This window comes from Bison bison, unplaced genomic scaffold, assembly GCF_000754665.1.
Source record: "Bison bison bison isolate TAMUID 2011002044 unplaced genomic scaffold, Bison_UMD1.0 scf7180017864205, whole genome shotgun sequence".
In the NCBI taxonomy this organism is placed as follows: domain Eukaryota; kingdom Metazoa; phylum Chordata; class Mammalia; order Artiodactyla; family Bovidae; genus Bison; species Bison bison.
The window spans coordinates 5522314-5543444 of record NW_011494777.1 but is presented as its reverse complement, the minus strand read 5'-3'; the positions used below and the strand labels follow the sequence as shown (position 1 = coordinate 5543444).

Here is a 21131-nt window from a genome sequence, read left to right as displayed (position 1 = left end):
TGCTGGTGCAAAGTAAATCTTTAATAAGTATTTGTTGAAGGAAGTTTAAAAAAGAACAAAAGATCCAGAACCAAGACTTGCATATCCAGAGTTTGTTACTCATTCAAGATTCACATTCTTTGCAGGATTTGCAGGATTCTTATCCTTGGCTTTCAGCTATGTTTAAATTCAAAGCCTCCCTTGACCTGACATTTTTCTCTGCCTCATTATGGAGCTCTCTCAGAACCCTGTCATTAGGTACTTCTGAGGAATAAGAACATCTGAGTTCAGTCCTAAGCCGGACCAGACTGGCTTCCTGGTTAAGTACAAAGTCACTTTGGCCCAACTTCATTGTTTATCAGCAGTGAGTGGTATTGCAGTCCTGTGGAGTATTAGGATTAGTTAGGAAATGCTTAACAAGTAATACCTAAAGTACCAAAGCTTGTGGATTATTTTACTTAGAAAAATTAGAATTCTCTCTCTAAAGGTTCTGTCATTGACTTGATTTCTGATAGGAAAGTACCTGCCGCATTTGAGAGAAACGGTGCTAAATTATCAAAACAGTAAATTCTTCTGGATTTGTATCCTGAATTCATCCGGGTGGTCACTTCCTGTTCTGAAACTTTCAGTCTGATTTCTCCTTGTTCTGAGACGCACATGAAGGTTGACTTCATTTTTCTCGACAGGATAGCACACCCATACAGACCTTAGTTGGTTAAGCAAGATGGTGGGACCCTGGGAGCAGATCACGGTGAGGGCGGCGGTGGAGGCAGGGAGCCGGCCCGCTGACCGCTGGCTGAGCACCTTTAGGACACACCACCCTCCACTGCTGACTGGGAGCTGCCCCTACTCCTCATCTGAGCCACTCAGGAGGGCCTTCCGGTATGTGTGATCCGACCTCAGCTTCTGAATCCCAATGACTTCCCTGTCTTCCGGCCTCTTCACCCGCGTCAAGAAGCTGTAATGGGGACAGCAAGGGCAGATGGGTGAGCCCCCAAGTTGACTTACTCCCTCACCCAGGGGTGCAGAGGCATTCACCGGCTCTCAGAGCATTCTTTCTCTTTCAAATACTACCTTTCTGACCACATAGACAGGACTCTGGTAGATGAAGGGCCTCAGGGTCAGTAGTACTTACAGGTTAGTGTTGTAATTGAGACTGGACGTAGGTCTCCCCCGACCCCCAGTTTATCATTTCACAGACCGTGCAGTAGAACTAAAAGGAACCACAGCCTGCTTGCCTGCTGTTTAATGTGTGTGCAGCTCTCTGGGTGAGGCATCTGTGCATTGGGTAGGGAAATCAGGAACCAGGAGAGAACGAGGCATCTCTGACAACACAGAACTGGTAGGACCAGGTGCGTGGTGGTTAGACTTGGGCTCTGCCGTTTACTCCTGGGGTGACCTTGGCCCAGTTACCCACTCTTGCAAAGCCTTGGTTTCCCCAGCTACAAACATCACGTGCATCCTTCACAGGGGAAGCGTGAAGCCAGGGGATTTATATACTAAGTGTAACCACAGTGCCAGGGCACAGGCAGTGCCTGGCACTCAGAGCTGCTCTCATGACCTGGAGACCAGTGCTGTAGTGAACACCTGCTGTTGTGTCTCACCTGAGAGTCACGTGTGCCTGGATCCAGCGCTTAGGTGATGGGCTCCGAGTAAACCAGGACAGAGTCCTGATGCAGAGCTACTCCTGTCAAACCTCTGGCCTGAAACCCACCAGAACTGCCTTCAAAAGCTGGGTCTGTCGGATCTCTGTGACCAGACAGGTCCTTTGTTTTCTCAGATTTCATCACCCTCGTGTGCAGGCACAGAGTACCTTGCACAGAAGTAGGTATATGCCTGGTCCTCATCAAGTGGTGGGTGTTTGCACTGCTCAGTTAGGAGAGGTGGTCACTGGAGGTAAGAAAAGTGTGGGGTGATACATTTCCAGGACAGGGCTGGTTAGGAGGACACATGTGACACGAGTTGCCTCCTCTAGGACCTACCAGTAAACCAGCGAGTAGCTGGCAGCCAAGATGCAGAGTGCGGCCAGGTAGTGCCAGCAGAAGCACATGGTGACGAACATGATGTTGTCGTGACTGTTCTGGTCCCATTCAGGGCCTCCAAAAGGCGGGAACAGCACAAACCCAATCTGGTGGATAAAACAGGGGAGCCAGCCTTGCCGTTAGTTGGGCCCACGAAGCTCCCAAGCCCGCCAGAGTGTTTGCAGTTACTCAAACAGCTCACACCCCACCCCTCTGCTTGTGTCGAGCAGCCTCTGTGCAGGGAATTGCTCTCAGTTAGCTCTGGGTTCAGTGTGGCCTTGCTTAAAGTTTCAGGGCCCACGTTGCAGATGAGCAGTTTAGCAAGGAGAGTCTGATGACGGTGTTAGCAGCTCTGCTGGGAAGGTCGGTCAGGGACAACCTCAGCCTGCTCGCTTGTTTGTGCATCAGCAGGTTGTGGCTGGCTAAGGTCACACAGGTCATGGGCGGCAGAGAAGCGGGCCCCGAGCCCCTTTGCGTGGTGCGTCAGTGCTGCCCCTCCCGGCCTGCTCAGCACACCTGCTTCATCCTGCCTCGCACCAGGTGAGGGGCATGGGTTTACCTGCCAGAACCAGGTGCCCTGCAGGAGGAGGAGGCTGGTGCGGAAGAGTTCCAGCACGATGTTGTCCCGAAGGACTACTTCCACGGCGAGGCTGAGGGCGCCTCCAAATACAGTGTACAGCAGCAGGGAGTGGATGTGCTGGTCCAGCGGCGGCCGGTCTCGCACGTGGTAATAGAAGAGGAAGCCTGCGTGGAGCAGAGACTGTCAGGCCCAAGCGGCCCCTCCTGGCCTCAGCCTCGTTGGGAAACGTCTGCGTGAAAGCTGGACCTTCTAGCACTCAGGAAGCCAGTTCACGTAACGCTCGGGGGCAACTCTGATGCGGGGGTCGTGTGTGTAAGTGTGTAAGCATCACAGGATGAATCTTAGCATCTCTTCACCGAGATGGTAGGGTACAACACAGGACAGTGAGACGTTGCCGATGTGTGACAAGTCGTGTGTGTATACCTGAAATTCAGTTTTACCCTCGTTCAGCCTTTATTCAGTTCTTCCTGCAGTACAGAAGCAGATGACGGGGTTGGATCACGACATGCTTGCACTTTCCCAGTTAACATGAGTTACACTAGGAACTGTGTCCTGGCTGCTGGTGGGCCTTCTGATGGAGCCAGACAGTAACTGCGCTGCATCAGGGTGAGGTGCAGAGCCCTTCTCCCCTAACCAGAGGGTTACCTCCTTGCCTGATGGTGTGTGGAGGAGCCGCACAGGCGGGCAGGAGGAGTCTGTGCCCAGTGTGCTAAGTTGCTCAGTCATGTCCAACTCTGCGACCCCATGGACTGTAGCCTGCCAGGCTCCTCTGTCCATGGGATTCTCCAGGCAAGAATACTGGAGTGGGTTGTCATTCCCTTCTCCAGGGGATCTTCCTGACCCAGGGATTGAACCTGTGTCCTTTGCATCTCCTGCATTACCCGCCCGGTTCTTTACCACTGACACCACCTGACTTCGGCTAAAAATCCCATACTTTCCTGTACTGCTTTATGGAGTCTCTCATCTGTACCATCCAGGGCACAGGATCAGGTCCTGTGTAGGGTTTTCAAGTTCAGAGAGTGGGATTTTCTGGGGAAAGTAACTAAGTTTGCAATATTTCTGATCTGTTGTGCTCCAGTCCCTTTAAATCTCCATCCATACCACCTTGTTACCTTCATTGAAGGCAGCCAGAGCCATAACCAGTCTGTCCAGCCCCAGGGGGACGTGGGTGATGAGATAGGTCAGCATGTCCATGATGCCTGAGACTGCAAAGAACAGGTACATGGTGCTGTGCTGCCAGTTCATGAGTTTTACCCAGTGGTCCTCGTGGTACAGGTGGAGGTGGGGCCCGTCAGGAACAAACTGCTCTACCAGGATCCCTGCAGGGAAACGAGAATGGAGGTCAGGGACTGGAGAACCGCTCCAGGACCAACAGACGGCCGAGTGACCCCCAGGGACAGGTGGGGATGGCCACGGCCCTGTGGACCCACATCACTGCCTCGGATGCCACTGTTTCCATGAAAGGTATTTGCCAAGGAATCTGCAGACACGTTCCTGTGTTGTTCCTTAGAGGGACAAAGAGCAATAGGAATGCAGCCACACAACTGTAGTCCGTGGGGTCACAAAAGGGTCAGATACAACTTAGCAACTAGACAACCAACAGCAAAGGCACTATCGACCATCAGCCTACCAAAGCTTGATACCCAGTGGATGCGGTGGTAGGATAGTTGGTGCCCAACTGAAAATTCTCCGTTACCCCTACCGGTGGAGACAGTTGTTACACGGGGGCCAGGAGATGGTTTGCGTGTTCTGGGTTTGATGAGAATTCCCTGAGTCAGATGACCCCCAACCTTACCGATGACTGCAAATAAAGTTCTGATTGCGGCTTCGATGATCTCGAGACGCTGGTAATGATGGGTCAGTTGGTTGCTCTTCTCCTTTTGATAAAAGTACTTCAGTGGGTGTTTCAGCGACCACCACAGTCCAACTATCAAGAAGAAGCTCCCGGGGAGCGCGTGGCCCTTGAAGTTCGCCATCAAGTCCCAGGACACCTAAGCAGTAAGGAGACACCTGTTAGGCGGCTGAATGAAAACATAAACGGTTGTTTCTGTAGGAAACATGATCCATGACTGAGGCTTCCGAGTTGTAAGCTGTATTAAGAAAGAGCCCCTCCTCATAGAACAAACCTGTGTTATGTCACTAAAGTCTTATCTGTTCAGTGAGTTAACAAGCCCAGGAGAATACACTAGCTCTGAGGCTTTTTTTTTTTTTTAAGGGAAACTTGGTTGCCCAGTCATGTCTGACTCTTTGCAATCCCACGGACTACAGACTGCCAGGCTCCTCTGTCTGTGGGATTTCCCAGGCAAAAATACTGGGTGGGTAGCCGTTCCCTTCTCCAGGGGATCTTCCCAAACCAGGGATCAAACCTGGGTCTCCTGTAATGCAGGCAAATTCTTTACCATCTGAGTCACCAGGGAAGTCCAAGGCTTTAAAAGAATGGGTAAAATAAAAGGGTCGGGGGGACTTCCCCGGTGGTCCAGTGGCAGACTCCCGACCGCCCAGTGCAAGGGCTCAGGTCCCGTCCCTGGTCAGGGAACTAGATCCCACATGCTGCTGCTAAGAGTTTGCGTGCCGCATCTAGAAAATCAGTACTGCAATTAAGATCCGGTACAGCTACATTTTTTTTTTTTTTTTTAAATAGAAGGGAGGGAACAGGATGGGTAAATACGTCTTGATCTTCGAATAGAAAAGCCTGCCTAAACATAAGGGTAAAAGAGGGACTTCAAAAAGAGAAAGTGACCTGCATAAGCATCTTACATATAAAACAATCAGAAGGCAAACTGTTCAGGAAGACGTCTGCAGGAGCTGTGATAAATGGATATTCCACTACGGAGCTGTTACATATTAGTAAGGAGAAGACCACAGAGGAATGGGCAAAAGACACGAATGAGAATGCTAATTGATAATAAATCTCACTGTAAAGATGTTCTGTTGAAAATACTGTTTTTTTCACCTAATCTGAAAAATTAAGGGTTTTTACGTACCCCTCTGAGTATAAGGTCATTCAAATCTGGTAAAATGACAAAGCTGTCATTCAGCCAGAGATATGCAGAGAGCTTTATCTCAACTGTTCTGTGACTCACTTCTAGGGTTTTCCCTGTTAAATTCCTGGTTGGCCTGTTGCTCACCCAGCTGGGACTTTGACCACAGGCTAGCAAAGCTGTGCATTTATTTCCCCTACTCACTGCCCAGCATTCATTCCCAAGTTTAGCCTGTGAAGCCAAACATTTCTTAGCCTGCCCCCATCACCATCATGAGCTGTGTCTGTCCAGGCAGCCGAAGTGACTTGTTTTCATGGCCAGCACCACCTTATTTGAAAGTCACGGACTGAGGGGGACTTCCCTTGCAAACCAGTGATTAATATTTTGCTTGGAGTTTGACCCCTGGTCAGAGAGCTAGGCTCCCACATGCTATGCGGCCAAAAAACTAAAACAGAAACAGTATTGTAACAAATTCAATAAAAGCTTTAAAAAAAAAAAATGGTCCGCATTAAAAAGAAATCTTAGTAAGTCATGTGGACTGAGTGAGGGGGACCCCATTAGGATGCAGTCAAAAGGCCACAGTCTCCCACCATTCTTACCTGAAGATCTGAATCATTTCTTAATAAATGCTGCTGTTGAGAGTCTAGCTGAGCTCCTCCATAGCATCACTGCCTCAGCACCTTCTGTGTGGCAGGTGGCCTGCAGGGGCTTTGAACTGACACTACTCTCTCGTGAGCACGCCCTTGAAACAGCTGCTGAGTCACAGTGATAAAAAAATTTGACGTCCCAGGGCCTTCCCCACAGTGCACCCCTTGGATGAGAAGCCTGCAAAGCGTACCCAAGCCCTGCTCTTTTTGGTCTGAGTTGACCAGTTTGGCTTCCCTGGGAACCCTGAAGCAGTCCATCTGCGGACCCTAGTAAGGGCCTGTGTCTGCAGTCCTGCCCCCCTGCCTTCAGCCTGCTGCCCACAATGTGCTCTTCCAGGTCCTGTGGGTAACCAGTTTTTCTATTTCAGTTCTGTTGTAGGCTTTTGTCAAACTGAGGCTCACCATGCGACATTCCAGGACCTTATTTAACAAGTACCTCAACAGTCACCACAGCTTAACCATTTATTGTCTACCTTGGCCAATTTCCAGTTCCTTGAAATAGATGGTTTTGGTAACTTTGTCTAGTGGTATGCTTATTGTGGAGTGGGAGTGGGGCAGGGGCTGCAGAAAGGAATTGCCTATCTATGCCATAACTGGAAGGCCCCCTTCTCATTCTTTATTAATCCTCTACTGGAAAACATTTTTCAAAATTTCCATTTTCATGTAATGTTTAACCCTGTCCTCCAGATCAAGCCAGTGACACTCCTTTGCTTTCCTAATCAGGGTGCAGAAAGCCAGCTTTGCAAATCCTTGCCCTTCCCCATTTTTCTGAAAAGCAGAACCCTAAATGGGAACAGTTCTTGTCTGCTTGAGTGGCGCCCATCCAGTTTGTCCAGCCTCACCCTTCCCGTCTACCTGTTTAAAAATCCACACCAGTGGATCCTAAGACCTGCACCTTGTCTGGAGAAACCAGTTTTAACTTCCCGTGTACTTCTTGGAAGGCCGAGTATCCTGATTTGACAGAGGAGAGGCGCAGGGGAAATTTCATTAACAAATCAGTAAATTATTGCCAACAAAGACCCACTGTATATAGCATAGGGACCTCTGCTCAATATTATGTAACAACCTAAATGGGAAAAGAATTTGAAAAAGAATAGGACATGTGTATACATAACTGAATCACTTTGCTGTATACCTGAAGCAATCACTATGCTCCAATATCAAAAAATTGAAAAAGCACAAATTGATAAGTTGTTGTTTACTCGTCCAGTCACGTCCAACTCTTTTTGCAACTCCATGGACTACAGCCCGCCAGCCTCCTCTGTCCATTTGATTTCCCAGGTGGGGATACTGGAGTGGGCTGCCATGTCCTTCTCCAGGGGATTTCCCAACCTGAGATTGAACACACGTCTCCTGCATGGGCAGGCAGATTGGTTACCACTGATCCACCTGGGAAGCCCAATAGGTTATTAGGTTAGCTACATTATAGATTGTCTAGAGAGATAAGATGGGTCCGGTCTTGAAAAAGAGGAAATGAAGTAATTTCAAACAGAACAGTAAAAATGTAGACTTCCAATAATTTGTACAATACTATTCAGATAGACTAAGTCCTTGAAAAGTCTAGCTTAAAAAAAAAATTCTGAAATATTAAATAGAAACACTTAAGGGGTGAGGGTCCTTGAATACACAGAATCCTGTAAAATACTTCAATCTAAGGAAAGGCTACAGATAAGAAAACATTAGAAAGTGGTTCCATAAAGACGGGCTTCCCGGATAAGCTCAGTTGGTAAAGAATTAATGCGGGAGACCTGGGTTCAATCCCTGGGTTGGGAAGATCCCCTGGAGGAGGGAAAGGCTACCCACTCCAGTATTCTGGCCTGGAGAATTCCATGGACTGTATAGTTCTTGGGGTGGCAAAAAGGTGGACATGACTGAGCAACTTTCACTTTCCACAAAGACAAATTCCCTTGCTTTTAATATGTTTATTCTCTTTTGGTATCACACGAGATAAAATGGGAGTATGAAGGGAGGGTTAAATGTTTTGAAGGATAGTAGCTTTGAGTTAAAGCTGGAAATCAAGAAAGCTAGAGGTTTGGGCAACTGTTCATTCTGAGATCACTGGAAAAGGAACATTAAGGTTTCATGTCTTTCCTTAGACTCCTAGTTTTTAACCATCTCCCTCAATCTGTATTCTTTCTTTTTCATTTAAGGTAATTGAAATGTAAGACAAGGTAGAAGTTGTCAAAATAAGAAAAGGAGGTGAGAGTGGGGAAGAGTCGGGAGCAAGGAAAGGAGAGTCCTAGGAGGCGGGGCAGTGATGCAGAGGAAAGGAGAAGCCAGGGCTGGCGCCACTTGCCTGTCGTTAATGCAGTGCCTTTTAAAACAAATCCAGTGTTTCCCTCTATTGTAGATGGGGAAAGTAGGAATTGTGAAGGAAAGGGTGTATGGAGGTGAGTGAGAGGATCAGAAAAAGAAACAGGAAAAATGAATTTCATTTTCTTTCTCAAGTGTTTCATTTTCTTGCTCAAAATTAGCAGAATCAAGGACTTGGCATCCACAGCAAGGGGAGCATTAAAGCCAATTTCCTCAAATTTGTGATGACAGGATATAGATGCATAGACTACCAGCTGTTACAGCCTGGACCTCTGCTTCACCATGGGATAGTCTTCACTGTGGAATGTTATGTGACCACTGTCAAGAATGAATTAGTGTTGGCTTTCCATGAGGTTCTGTTGGTGGAGACACGAAAGATGGAAAAGACCACTTATAATACGATCTTATTTTATGTAGCAGTGAACGTCAAATTATGGAAGATAATTTGAGGGTATATCATGCTGTTTATTAAGCATTTCTGGCTGTCCCCTGGGCACATGGTATGGTTGCTTTATTATTTTGCATATCTAGTTATCCCTGCTATTTGTTGAAAAGATTCTTCTTTCCCCCATTGAATTGTCTTGGTGCCCTTGTCTCCTTTTTTTCTTGAAAATGGATTTCATCAATCTTCAGCAGAGGGGTTTGCCTACAGTAACGTCAAACTGTGCTGAAGAAGGGTAATTTCGTTACTGTGACACATATATTAACTTTTAATACAGTGTACAGTGTTTTGACAATAAAGGGAGGACTCCAGCCTGAGGGAAAGAGGAGGAAGGTTACAGAGGGAAGTATCACCGAAGCTTACTTGAAAAACAAATATTGCATGTAGTGTGGGTACAAAGGCTGAGAGGCGGTTGCAGCCAGGCATCCCTGCAGCTGGGTGATGTTGCCCAGCACGCTCTCTGTGCCCTACCATCACTACTGTCTTTACCAAAACGACCAGATGTTATTCTCTTCCATGGGGTATGTATGTGAGGGCGGTGGGTGGAGGGATGCATTAAGTCTTGAAATTGTCTCTACTGGGAATGGAAAAAAACAGTGGACTCAAAAGTCAAAGACCTTGGCTGAGTCCCCTAAACTCACTGAATCTCAGTACGCCTCCTTCTAAAAAGGGACCTTAACGTCTACCTCACAGGGATCTTGTGAGAATGAATCGAAAATGTCTCGGAGTTAACTAGAACCAGTGTGTAATAAGTGTCAGCTTTGTCTCTTCCATGGTCCTCTAATTCCCATTCCCACATTCAATGAGGGAGAAACCTAGTCCTCTCAGAACCAACAAGGCTCCTGTCCTTTGCTTTGAGTGGCTGACCCGGAGGTGGGGAAGTCACTGTGAACCTTCATGTCACCTTGGAGATGGCAGTGGTTGGGTGTTTTTTTTTTAAATGGGAACAGGGGATGTGTTTGGTCCGTCAGGAATAGGTTATGGGAAGAAGATAGCGTATTCTTTTACCGCAGAGCATGGTTTTTATACTTTCTGAATCTGTCCTTCCTTGGAGAAACACTCATGATTTCTGGTCTGCGTTTACTTTGGAATAGAACCAACTGTGCCTGACTCAGTTTTCTGTCACTTTGCTGACACGGCTCCTTGTTTAACCACTCCTGTGAGCTTCTTAAGTAATAGAGTGCAGAAGAATCGCAGGGTGTGGTATTGGAAGTTCCAACAGGCTAGTGGGACTGTGGCTTAGTCCTGAACTTCAGGCAAGGTGTATCCCTACTCTGTGCTAGCCTAAGAGACTTCAAGCACCTCTGGAGTCCATCACTTGTCTTCAGAATTTGACAGTTACTATGCCTTTGTTATTTTCTCTGTGAGATGGGTTCTTAAAACAGCATGGTCAAAAGGGGTAAGACCAGAATGAATCTGAACCTTTTTCTGGCATGAATTCAGTATGATATGGAACAAAATTACCATGAACAAGAGCTCAGTTAGGGACTTCCCTGGGGGTCTGGTGGTTAAGAATCTGCCTTCCAGTGCAGGGGACATGGGTTCTATCCCTGATAAGGGAGCTAAGATCCTACATGCATGAACAACTAAGCCTGTGAGCCACAACTGCTGAGCCTGCACGCTCTGGAGCCCAAGTGCCATAACTTGAGAAGCCCATCTGCCACAGTGAAGAGTCAGTACAGCTAAAAAACAACAACAAAAATGAGATTAGTTACCTCCCAGCTCCATTTGATTCCTCAACAAAAGATGATCTCATTCCTCCTTGTTTTTTTCTCCTTAACCTGCACCTATGAAATGCACCTATGAAATACAAGACTTGATGCATAAGAAAGGATCCCTACTAGCAAGGGGTCTATAATCTAGCAGGGAACTAGATACTTGTGAAAGTTGAACGTCATGAGGTATCCTGACAGTGATTGCTTGGGGACATAGAGTAACTCTCAATGTCCCCAAGAATTTGAGAAGGCTCCACAGAAGGGATGGCATTGGAGCTGGATGTTTCTTGATTGCCTCTTCAAACTGTCATGAAAATCAGGTGGTACTGGGATCTTGTCTTAAGGGCTGAAGAACAAACCTGGGCTAAGTTCCATTATTTTTGAAGCTCTAATAAAGAACTTTAGCCTCTGAGACAGAAGACCTGGGTCCAAATTTTGCTGTGCACTTACTCCATGATCTTGAGTAAGATACATAAGCTCTCAGGATCAGAATTTCATTGTTTGAAAAGAGATGGAATATCTCCTGCTGCGACCAAGTCCAAGCTTGCTCTGCTCACCACACGATAGGCCAATGAATTGGAGACAAGGTGTTGAGGCAAGGAATACAACTTTATTTGGAGAGCCAGGAGATTGAAAAGATGCAGACTATTGTCTCAAAATGGCCATCTTGTCCAGGTTTGGATGGTAGGTTCTTTTATAGATCAGAGATGGGGGGAAGTGAGGAAACAAAGAAAAAAGACCATTTATCTTGCAAACATCTCCTAAATGGTAAGCCTCAGGCAGAGAATGTGCTAATTTCTCCCTTTCTGCCGTCTATGGTGGACAGAGTCCTGAACCGAGGCCCTTTTAACAGTCAGGCAGAGGGGCAGGATTCTCGGAGGCAGGCCATTATGCATGATTATGACAACAAAAGCAGTGAAAAGTAGGTCAAATAAACAGTTCCAACCTGGAGTTAGAATTTATTTTCCCCTGAAACAATTTCCCACTGTCCAAGTTCATTCGAAAGTCTTGTGGAAAAGGGGGCAATGACTCTTCTAATTGCTACGTCAGATGGATCTTTTTCAGAGTGTCCACCCCCAGTGCCAACGTCCCAAATGTTGAGACTTGTCTCCTTTGTTCCCCTTGAAAGTCCCTACTTTATTCCTATAGACTTGGAAATATTGAACTTCAAACCCAGGAGGCAGCATTTTAAGTTAAAGAATTGTGCTTTTCTAGTATGGGAAGATGCAAGAGTCAGGGCTCATGTAAATCGTTTCCTTGATAGCGTGTCAGCTATCTGGGGCCTGTGGTCCTGTATTCCTCAGGGTTCACCATAGGGAGTGGCCTCAGCTGATGATCACCAGATGGCAGGAGTTCTGCTTCCTTGGGGCTCGCTGGCTCATGTTGGAGGGCTGCAACTGCTGATTGCACTTCTCAGGTCTTTCTCTCTTGGTTAAGAATTTGACCAATATTTGGGAGACATTTCATGATCAACTTTTATCCCATGGTGCTGGAAGACTCATTCCAGTTCAGGCAAAAATTCTTGATATGCCATTCCAGTTGCTAAATTTTGGACTAGGCCCCATCAATAATTAAAGATTCTCTGGATTCTCTCTAATTATAGTCCAGAAGACATTTTCCCTTGCTGCTTCTTCCCATACCTAGAATCACACTACTGCAATTATTTTATGTTATAAATATGACCTATTTTCTCAAGATGTTTAGCCATAGACGTTTTGTTGGAAGCCTGATTACACTTTGATTACTGTCAGAAACAACAATCTTATACGTTAGACAGGATGTAAGTAATATAGCTAGTATCATTGACAGTGACATAGTGCACAGGCAGACACAGTGCACACCAAAGGACAAATTCAAACAGTGATCAGTATAACTAATTGTAATCCAGCTGCAATAATTGAGCAACCAAAGAAAGCATAACTGATTTAATGAGCTGTTTGCAGTTTCACTGTACTGGTCACACATACTTTTGCATGGCTTAATCTTTGAGACAAGCATACGTTACTGGCAGGATCGACCAGGTAGAAAGGGGGAAAAGTAAATGTTTCAGTTCTGCTCACAAAAGGTAAAATTTACCAAGTTACTGTAAGTCATAATTAGTTTAAGGAGAAGGTTTTTCTTACACCTGGAAAATATAGATTTGAACCAGTAATTTTTAGATGGAAACCACAAAAATTATGACCATATTTACCAGTTCACTCAGTCCTAGGTAACTAATCCTTTTTGTTAACAGCTTTATGAAGCCATCAGGTTTCCCATTAGAATTCATCAATTTCTTACTCAGTTCAGCACTATGGTCAGAAAGTCAGAAACTTATATTTATGCAAAAGTCCTTTTTATAAATCTTGGAGGGGAGGTGTTTTTGCAAAGGCATCACAGTGAAACCATAACTGTCTATAATAACAAAAGACTTAAGAACTCATGTTTAAGCCTGATGATAGTGCAGTTGACAAAACAACCCAATTACTGTTGTGACATGCAACTGTTTCAGATAATAACTAGAACTATGATTGATAATATATTACCAGGACATATCAGAATTCCACATAGTATGTAGAATCCCTGTACCATTTACCACACTATATAACCTAAGAAGATGTATTACTCATTTGACAATACTTCCTATGTAATTTAATATACTAAGTGAACCCAGTTAGTTTAATATCTCCCTTTGGGGTGTTTTAGGGGCTCTTTGAAGCATCCCAAAGTTAGCTAGAGGTCCAAAGAACTTTATTAAAACTTGATTTGGGAAGTTTTGTCAAAAGTAACTTTAAAAAATTTAAAACACAATAGGGTCATAGGTCATTGTGAAACAATAGTTATTTCCTTAGCCAAAGTAACAAAGATTTCAAAGGCAAATACAGAGCAAATCATGTAAAAGTAAAGAACTTAAAATTTGTTATAAATGTAGTTCAACATCATCAGAAAACTGATGAGCATGAGCAAGATTCTTTCCTCAGTGTCACTTTCCACAAACTTTTCTGTAGCCATAACTTATTTTGCTCATCATTAGAGGTAAGGACAGAGGAGCCTGGTGGGCTGCAGTCCATGGGGTCCCTAAGAGTCAGAGTCGGACACGACTGAGTGACTTCACTTTCACTTTTCACTTTCATGCATTGGAGAAGGAAATGGCAGCCCACTCCATTGTTCTTGCCTGGAGAATCCCAGGGACGGGGGAGCATGGTGGGCTGCCATCTATGGGGTCACACAGAGTTGGACATGACTGAAGTGACTTAGCAGCAGCAGCAGTCACCTCTAAGTCAGACTTACTTCCTTTTTACTTAATAAAATGCAATTCCAATCTACATGCCTTCTTTACTGAAAACACACATCCTACTTTCCTTCAGCAACCATGAGCTGACCTTTATATTAGCATTCTGTAGATTGGTGAGCATAAATACCAGTGATAATTTCTTAAAGTATTTGCTTTCTTAGAGAACATCTCAAGATGGCACCAAACATTCATTAACAGTCAAAGGTATCTTTAGTTTCTGTATAAGGAAGCCCGTGTTCAGTAATGTTTCAGTATCTTACTTATTTTACTTGGGAGTGACCTCGCTGTTCAATAAACTTCCATCACCACATTCAAACACACAAATAGAGAGGTCTCACTTATCTCAAGATTTCAGCCCTGAGTCAGGTACAGCAATGTAAAACCGATCGGTTTACAAAAGAGGTTGTATTAAAATTGGGTTACTGCCACATGGAACAAGTCAAGCTCACCTGGTTAGACAGCTGAATATTTGCAGGAAGAGAATTTAGGATTTCTGATTACCTTGGACAAGCCAACTTCTAAATTACTTTACCCTCTATAAAACTGGCATTTTAAGAGACAACAAAGAGGAGGGTTCCTGAGAAGACCAAATGGGACATTTACAGCTCAAAGATGTAGGCAGGTTTCTCCTAGGATGACTAGGTTTCCCCTTTGTTTAATACCAAAGGGGAAAGAGGTGAAGGTAAGAGAAAAGACAGGCTGAATAGCCTGCCTTATGGTTCTGCCAGGAAAGTGGTGGCTAGGGGAGTAGGCTCAGTGTTTTACTTGAACCAGTATGTGCCAGATGGCACATGGAAATCTTGCTGTGGGGGAAGACACCCTGCTGGTAGCCTGGCCTGTTCTGTGACCCGCCTTATCCTGTCATGGGACCTTTCAAGTAGCGGGTGCCCTAATGGCTTTTAAGGCCTGACCCATGCCCACACAGTTTTAACTGTCCTGTTTCTCAGCTTAAAGGAGAAAGAGGAGAAGAGAGTCCTCACCCAACTGGGTGGTAGCTCCCAGGGCACAGTGGGCTGTGGGACCTTCAGAACATGCCAGAGTAAGCCTGGTCCAGAGTCCCTCAATTGCTTCCATAGCCACTTGCCTGTTTGCAGAGGCCTTGAGGAGAAAGAAATGAGAAGTGGGGGTGGGTGGGGGTGGGGTGGGGTGGGACACCTTAAAAGAAGCTCCAGCAGTTAGTACTAGATGTCTGCGTGTTGCCAGAATAACCAGAATAAACCAAACCATAGCCACAAGAAAGCCACACTAATGTGACTTCTCAGTCCCATTAGACCTGTGGTCTTTGTCCAAAATGCCTTGTAAAGGGAGTTTTCCTTCCTAGGCAGAGCTTCAAGCTGGAGCTGAAGCTCTCCACTGTCAAATTACTTGGGTCTCCTGTAGGGGAAATCAGAATTCAGAAATGGAATATTTCTTGCCATATAGTAAACAAGGATTTTACAATCATCAGTGAATCTGGCTCTCCAGTGTAAGCTTCTGAGCCCTCAGGGCATTCAGGGAGGAGGAGAATATCTGCGTGATCTCATAACCATTGGCTGCAGCCACTCCCTGCGGTGAGCATGGAGGAACTCAGGATGTGAAAACACAGGACACTGGCCCCACATAGCTGAGATGCATACGAAAGGAATGATTTCAGTGAGCCCAGACTCTTACATCTTCCCATACATAGAAAAGCACTAAATTCCTTAACTTGGGCTATCTGGTTTTCTTTAATTCACAGAATATTTTTGATGTTCAGACTACCTCCCTTTTGTTGCAAGCTTCTATTTAACCTGGCTTCTCCACTCACTCCTCGGAGCAGTTCTCTTGAGGGTCACTTGAATGCTGTTTCCTGGGCTTGAAGTCCTAAAAATTCCCATTGAATAAAACGTAACTCTCAACTTTCAGGTTGTGACTGTTTTTTAAGTCAACAGAAATGGATGCCTCAAGACCGAGGGAGCTCCTTGGTTTGTTATCAGTGTTTCTCTCTTTTGCAAAATGCTTCTAACTGTGAGACTGTATAATTATGAACCATTGAGGGGCCATTACTCTTCTGATCATAATGTATCTAATATATGCCCCAAAGAGTTTTGCTTCGGGATAGATGAAATACTTCCCATTTTTATAAGTTTGATGGCACCAAAACACAAAAGATGTAGGCAAATTCTTACACAAATGACACAAAGTCCAGTACTGATGCACAGATGAACCAATTTCCAACTCAGGTAAATAAATTTACCCTGAAAAACAACTGAACAAATTCCAGCTAGGCCACCTATCCCAACAAGAACCAGTTCCCCAAAGAACAGGTTCCAATTGAATTGGCTCCCAACTCAAATAAATCTTATCTTACAAAACAAATGGACCAGTTCTAGCTGAGGAACCATCCAGGAACAATTCCCCTCTCCAACAGGGTGGAAGGAAAAAGTGAAATGCTTAGTCACTTTGTCTTTTTGTAACTCCATGGACTGTAGCCCACCAGGTTCCTCTGTCCATGGGATTCTCCAGGCAAGATTAGTAGAGTGGGTTGCCATTTCCTTCTCCATGAGATAGTCCCTGAGCACAGAGGAAACTACCCGTCCTTTGATGCAAAACTCCTATATATCCCAGTTCCTCCCTTAGATGGCAGTTTCTCAGAGCCATCTGAAATGCTGTCTCTCAGCCTGTGGTCCTCATTTTGTCCCCAATAAAACTTAACTTGAAACTCTCACATTGTGTGTGTGTGTGTGTTTCCAACAGTTAAATCGATATAGTTTGGAAGAGGTAATTTCCATGGCCTTTCCTCGTTCTAAAATCCGTTTGTGAAACAAAAAATGAAAAGGGACTGTAACTGAGAAGCACTCTATGGGACCTTTCCCCATATCCTCTGCTTTAGCTCCTTTATGAATTCATTGTAAGGACTGATGTTGAAGCTGAAGCTGAAATACTTTGGCCATCCGATGCGAAGAACAGACTCATTGGAAAAGACCCTGATGCTGGGAAAGATTGAAGGCAGGAGGAGAAGGGGATGACAGATGATGAGATGGTTGGATGGCATCACCAACTCAATGGGACATGAGGTTGAGCAAGCTCTGAGAGTTGGTGATGGACAGGGAAGCCTGGCATGCTGCAGTCCATGGGGTCACAAAGAGTCGGACACGACTGAGAGCCTGAACTGAAGTACCCAGATGACAGTATTTGATGCACATTTCCTGAGTTGTTTTGCAGATGTACAAACCTCCCCTTCTCCAGCAAGTGGATGATGTTAACTACTTGATGACCATGAGCATATAGCCACAGACCTCCTGGAGCCTAAGGACTGATAGGTTAACTCCTGTGATATCGCCCTACTGCCTCACCATCAGCCAGTCAGAGAGCTGTACACCTTTACTCTGCGACCCCCATCCCCACCCCCACGCGCCCAACCTGCCCTTTAAAGATGCTTTGCTGAAACTCTTTGGGGACTAAAGGCTTTTTAGGACTTGAGCCACCTCATCTCTTCACGTGGCCTAGCAATAAACCTTTCTCTGCTCCAAACTCTGACATTTCAGTTTGTTTGGCCTCGCAGTGCTTTGGGCACAGAGAACTTACGTTAAAAGAATTTGAGCAGGTTGAGCCATGGTGAAGGAAGATGAAAGCTTACAGATGTCATCAACAGAGGGCCAGTTACCAGTTGCCACTTCAATATACTTAGAGTAAAAGGGGGATATCTGGACTTGAAAGATGGGTTATTTTTCAAGCAACAAGGGAAGAAAAGTTTAACATATTTCCCTACCCCACTTTCAGTGAAGTTGTCCAGCACTTTCTCAGTGAACAAGATGGCTGCCCAGCCTCCAGCTTCACTAGTGGCCCTTCTTGCTCTGGCAAGCTCTTCCTCCCATTTCCCATAGACAGGTTTTGAAAACACTTAGCTTCCCTCAAACTTGAGTTCAGCCAACTCCAGATAAACCTGTTCTCATTCTATTAATACTGAGGAGTGGAATGTTTCCTGCCATATCAGCTGCAAAAGATGTCCCAGTCATTGGTGATCACAGACCTCCAAGGTGAGCTGGTGAACCCAGAGGAAACTCAGGAAGGAGGGCCAACCAGGAGCTCCCAGGATGAGAAGGAGCTCAGAGAAGGAATGGGGGCTGGCTGAGGCAGAGATGTTTCCAAGGGAAAAAAAAAAAAAAACAAAAAAAAAACTGGCTACTTACTTGATGTTGATTAACTCTACTGAGATTTTACCACCTTGTCAAAGGTTAGGCTCGAAGTACCAGGTTGATCAAAAAGTTCACTCAGTTTTTACCACGTTACAGAAAAACACAAATGAACTTTTTGGCCAGCTTAATAGTAATGCGTATTCAAAACCTAAGCATTTGAAGAAGACGCAGCAATGACTAACTCCAGTGGGCAGAGAAAAAGGTATACAAGAAAGGAGGTGTAAAAAATCTTGGTTTATCACATGTCTGAGTTGTGAATATTTACATAGGCATAAAAATGTAAACCCTAAATGTTACTATATCTGAAAATATTAGAATATGACTATAGAGACCATGCAAGAAAGGGAAGTGAATGTGAGGTAGAATTATGAGGGTTTAAGAGAGCTAAAACCTCATCCTTCCTATGACTGATTCATGTTGAGGTTTGACAGAAAACAACAAAATTCTGTAAAGCAATTATCCTTCAATTAAAAAATAAACCTCATCCTTCAAGGTAGGATGTCAGCAGATATTATCTAGAATGGTGGATAAAAAAAGAGCCAATATTTGCATGTTATTTGGGAATATGATAGAAAATATAAGAAAAACATAGCAAAAAGCATTGAAAGTGGAGAGGTAGCTTAGTACTGACTCCGCAAAAACCTTGTAGAACTTAACAGATGTTTGTGTATGTGTGTGTGTGCTCAGTCATATCCAACTCTGCAACCCCATGAACAGTAGCCCACCACACTCCTCTGTTCATGGAGTTTTCCAGGCAAGAATACTGAAGTGGGTTGTCACTTCCTTCTCCAGGGAATCTTCCTGACACAAGGATTAATCCACATCTCTTGTGGCACCTGCATTGGCAGGCAGATTCTTTAAAATTATAAGTTTTTATGGCCTTCTCTTTTTTTGTCCTCATATTCTGATATTTCACAGTGTTGTAAGTTGATGTTGGGCTTTTTTTGTTTGGTTTGGTCATTGTTCTAGGCACTTTAAAGACCTTTTCAATCTAAAAGTCATACTCTTCAGTTGTGGGTGGTTTTCTTCTGTTATATAATTCCTACTATTCTTTCTGAAACATATTAATTACTTAGATCTTGGATCTCTTGAATTCGAATTCTAATTTTCCTATCTTTTCTATTTTATTTGTTTTGACCAAAATGGGGAATTAAAAAAAAAAAGTGATAGCCTCAAGAGGAGTGAGACAGAAAGCTGTTGGAATAAAATGAAGCAGCCTTTACCAAACTCCTCCAAATTCAGTTTTTTTCAAGTTGTAGTCCTGTGACCACCTGCATTCAGATTACCTGCAGTGCCCAGTTTATAGTTCAGATTCATAGACCCATCCCAGATCTAAATAATCAGCATTTCTCAGGGCCAGACTTGGAACCTACAATTTCAAAAAGTTCCCTAGATCCACTGTCTTGTTTATTGCTTTTTAGTTAACCAAACAATAAAAAGTAAATAAAATGAAAAACAACAGCAGATGTAGAAAACAGTCAGTGACCCATAAAGCACACTGTGGTAGACGCTGCTATTTGCTTTACCAGATATCCCTTCTTCCTTATTCACAGGGTCCTTATTTTACTGTATTGGCAACACATTCAACTAAAACACTAGATTTTCTCAGGCTCCTTACAGTTTGGGGTGGTTGTGTGGTATAATTTTTATAGCAGTGAGATGTAAGGGGTCTACTGGGTGGAGCTTCCTGGGAAGATCTTAATGTTACAGTAAGTCTCCTACATATAAACAAGTTCCGTTCTGAGTCTGTTTTGTCTTTTTTGTTTTGCCTGCACTGGGTCTTCATGACTGCGTTCAGGCTTTTCTCTAGTTGTGGCAAGCAGGGGCTACCTTCCAGCTGTCGTTTGCAGACTTCTTGTTGCAGAGCATGGCTCAAGGGCTCTAGAGTGCTGGTTTAGTAGTTGTGGCTCATGGGCTTAGTTGCTCCATGGCTTGTGGGATCTTGCCATATAAGGCATCGAACGAGTATCTTGCTAGGCAGATTCTTAACCACTGGATCACCAGGGAAGCCCTGACAGTGCGTTTGTAAGTCCAATTTGTTTGTAAATCCAACAAAGTTAGCCTAGGTACCCAATACAATTGGCTGTATAGTACTGTACTGTAATAGGTTTATAATACTTTTCACACAGATAATGTATAAAAAACATACACAAAAATAATGAAAATATTGTTAATCCTATAGTACAGTACCTTGTAGTGGGTACTGCTCTGGGAGTTGGTATGAGCTCCAGGAGTTGGTGATGGACAGGGAAGCCTGGCATGCTGCAGTCCATGGAGTCACAGAGAGTCAGACATGACTGAATGACTGAACTGAACTGAACAGTACCTTGAAATGTCAGTAGTACAGTACAACAGCAGGTACACAGGGGCTGGTATTGCCTAAACAGGCAAGAAGAGTTACTGACTGGAGGAAGGAGAGGAGGGGGGAGATGGTTGAGCTGAAGGATCATCAGCAACAGGATGGAGGGCAGGCTGCAGTTTCCCTCACACCTGATGGAGATGGAATTCATGTTCACATCTCTGAAAGTTCACAACTTGAAGGTTCATATCAGATCAGTTCAGATCAGTCACTCAGTCGTGTCCGACTCTTTGCTACCCCATGAATCGCAGCATGCCAGGCCTCCCTGTCCACCACCAACTCCCGGAGTTCACCCAAACTCATGTCCATCGCGTCAGTGATGCCATCCAGCCATCTTATTCTCTGTTGTCCCCTTCTCCTCCTGCCCCCAATCCCTCCCAGCATCAGAGACTTTTCCAATGAGTCAACTCTTCACATGAGGTGGCCACAGTACTGGAGTTCCAGCTTTAGCATCATTCCTTCCAAAGAAATCCCAGGGCTGATCTCCTTCAGAATGGACTGCTTGGATCTCCTTGCAGTCCAAGGGACTCTCAAGAGTCTTCTCCAACACCACCGTTCAAAAGCATCAATTCTTCGGCACTCAGCCTTCTTCCTGTCCAACTCTAACATCCATACATGACCACAGGAAAAACCATAGCCTTGACTAGATGGACCTTTGTTGGC

At 44.8% G+C, this 21131-nt stretch overlaps 1 protein-coding gene across 2 annotated transcripts in view; it reads right to left on the bottom strand.

Annotated features, from left to right (window-relative positions):
* TMEM45B (transmembrane protein 45B) overlaps positions 1–21131 on the bottom strand; it is a 26155-nt gene continuing 5024 nt past the window's right edge. For both annotated transcript variants that reach the window (XM_010844699.1, XM_010844698.1), the window contains exons 2-6: positions 4376–4571; positions 3693–3899; positions 2560–2744; positions 1962–2107; positions 1–937 (exon numbers count right to left, since the gene is read on the bottom strand). In XM_010844699.1, the coding sequence (XP_010843001.1) occupies positions 826–937; positions 1962–2107; positions 2560–2744; positions 3693–3899; positions 4376–4556 (831 nt within the window). In that variant the 5' untranslated portion in view covers positions 4557–4571 and the 3' untranslated portion in view covers positions 1–825. The remainder of the gene's footprint in view (positions 938–1961; positions 2108–2559; positions 2745–3692; positions 3900–4375; positions 4572–21131) is intronic.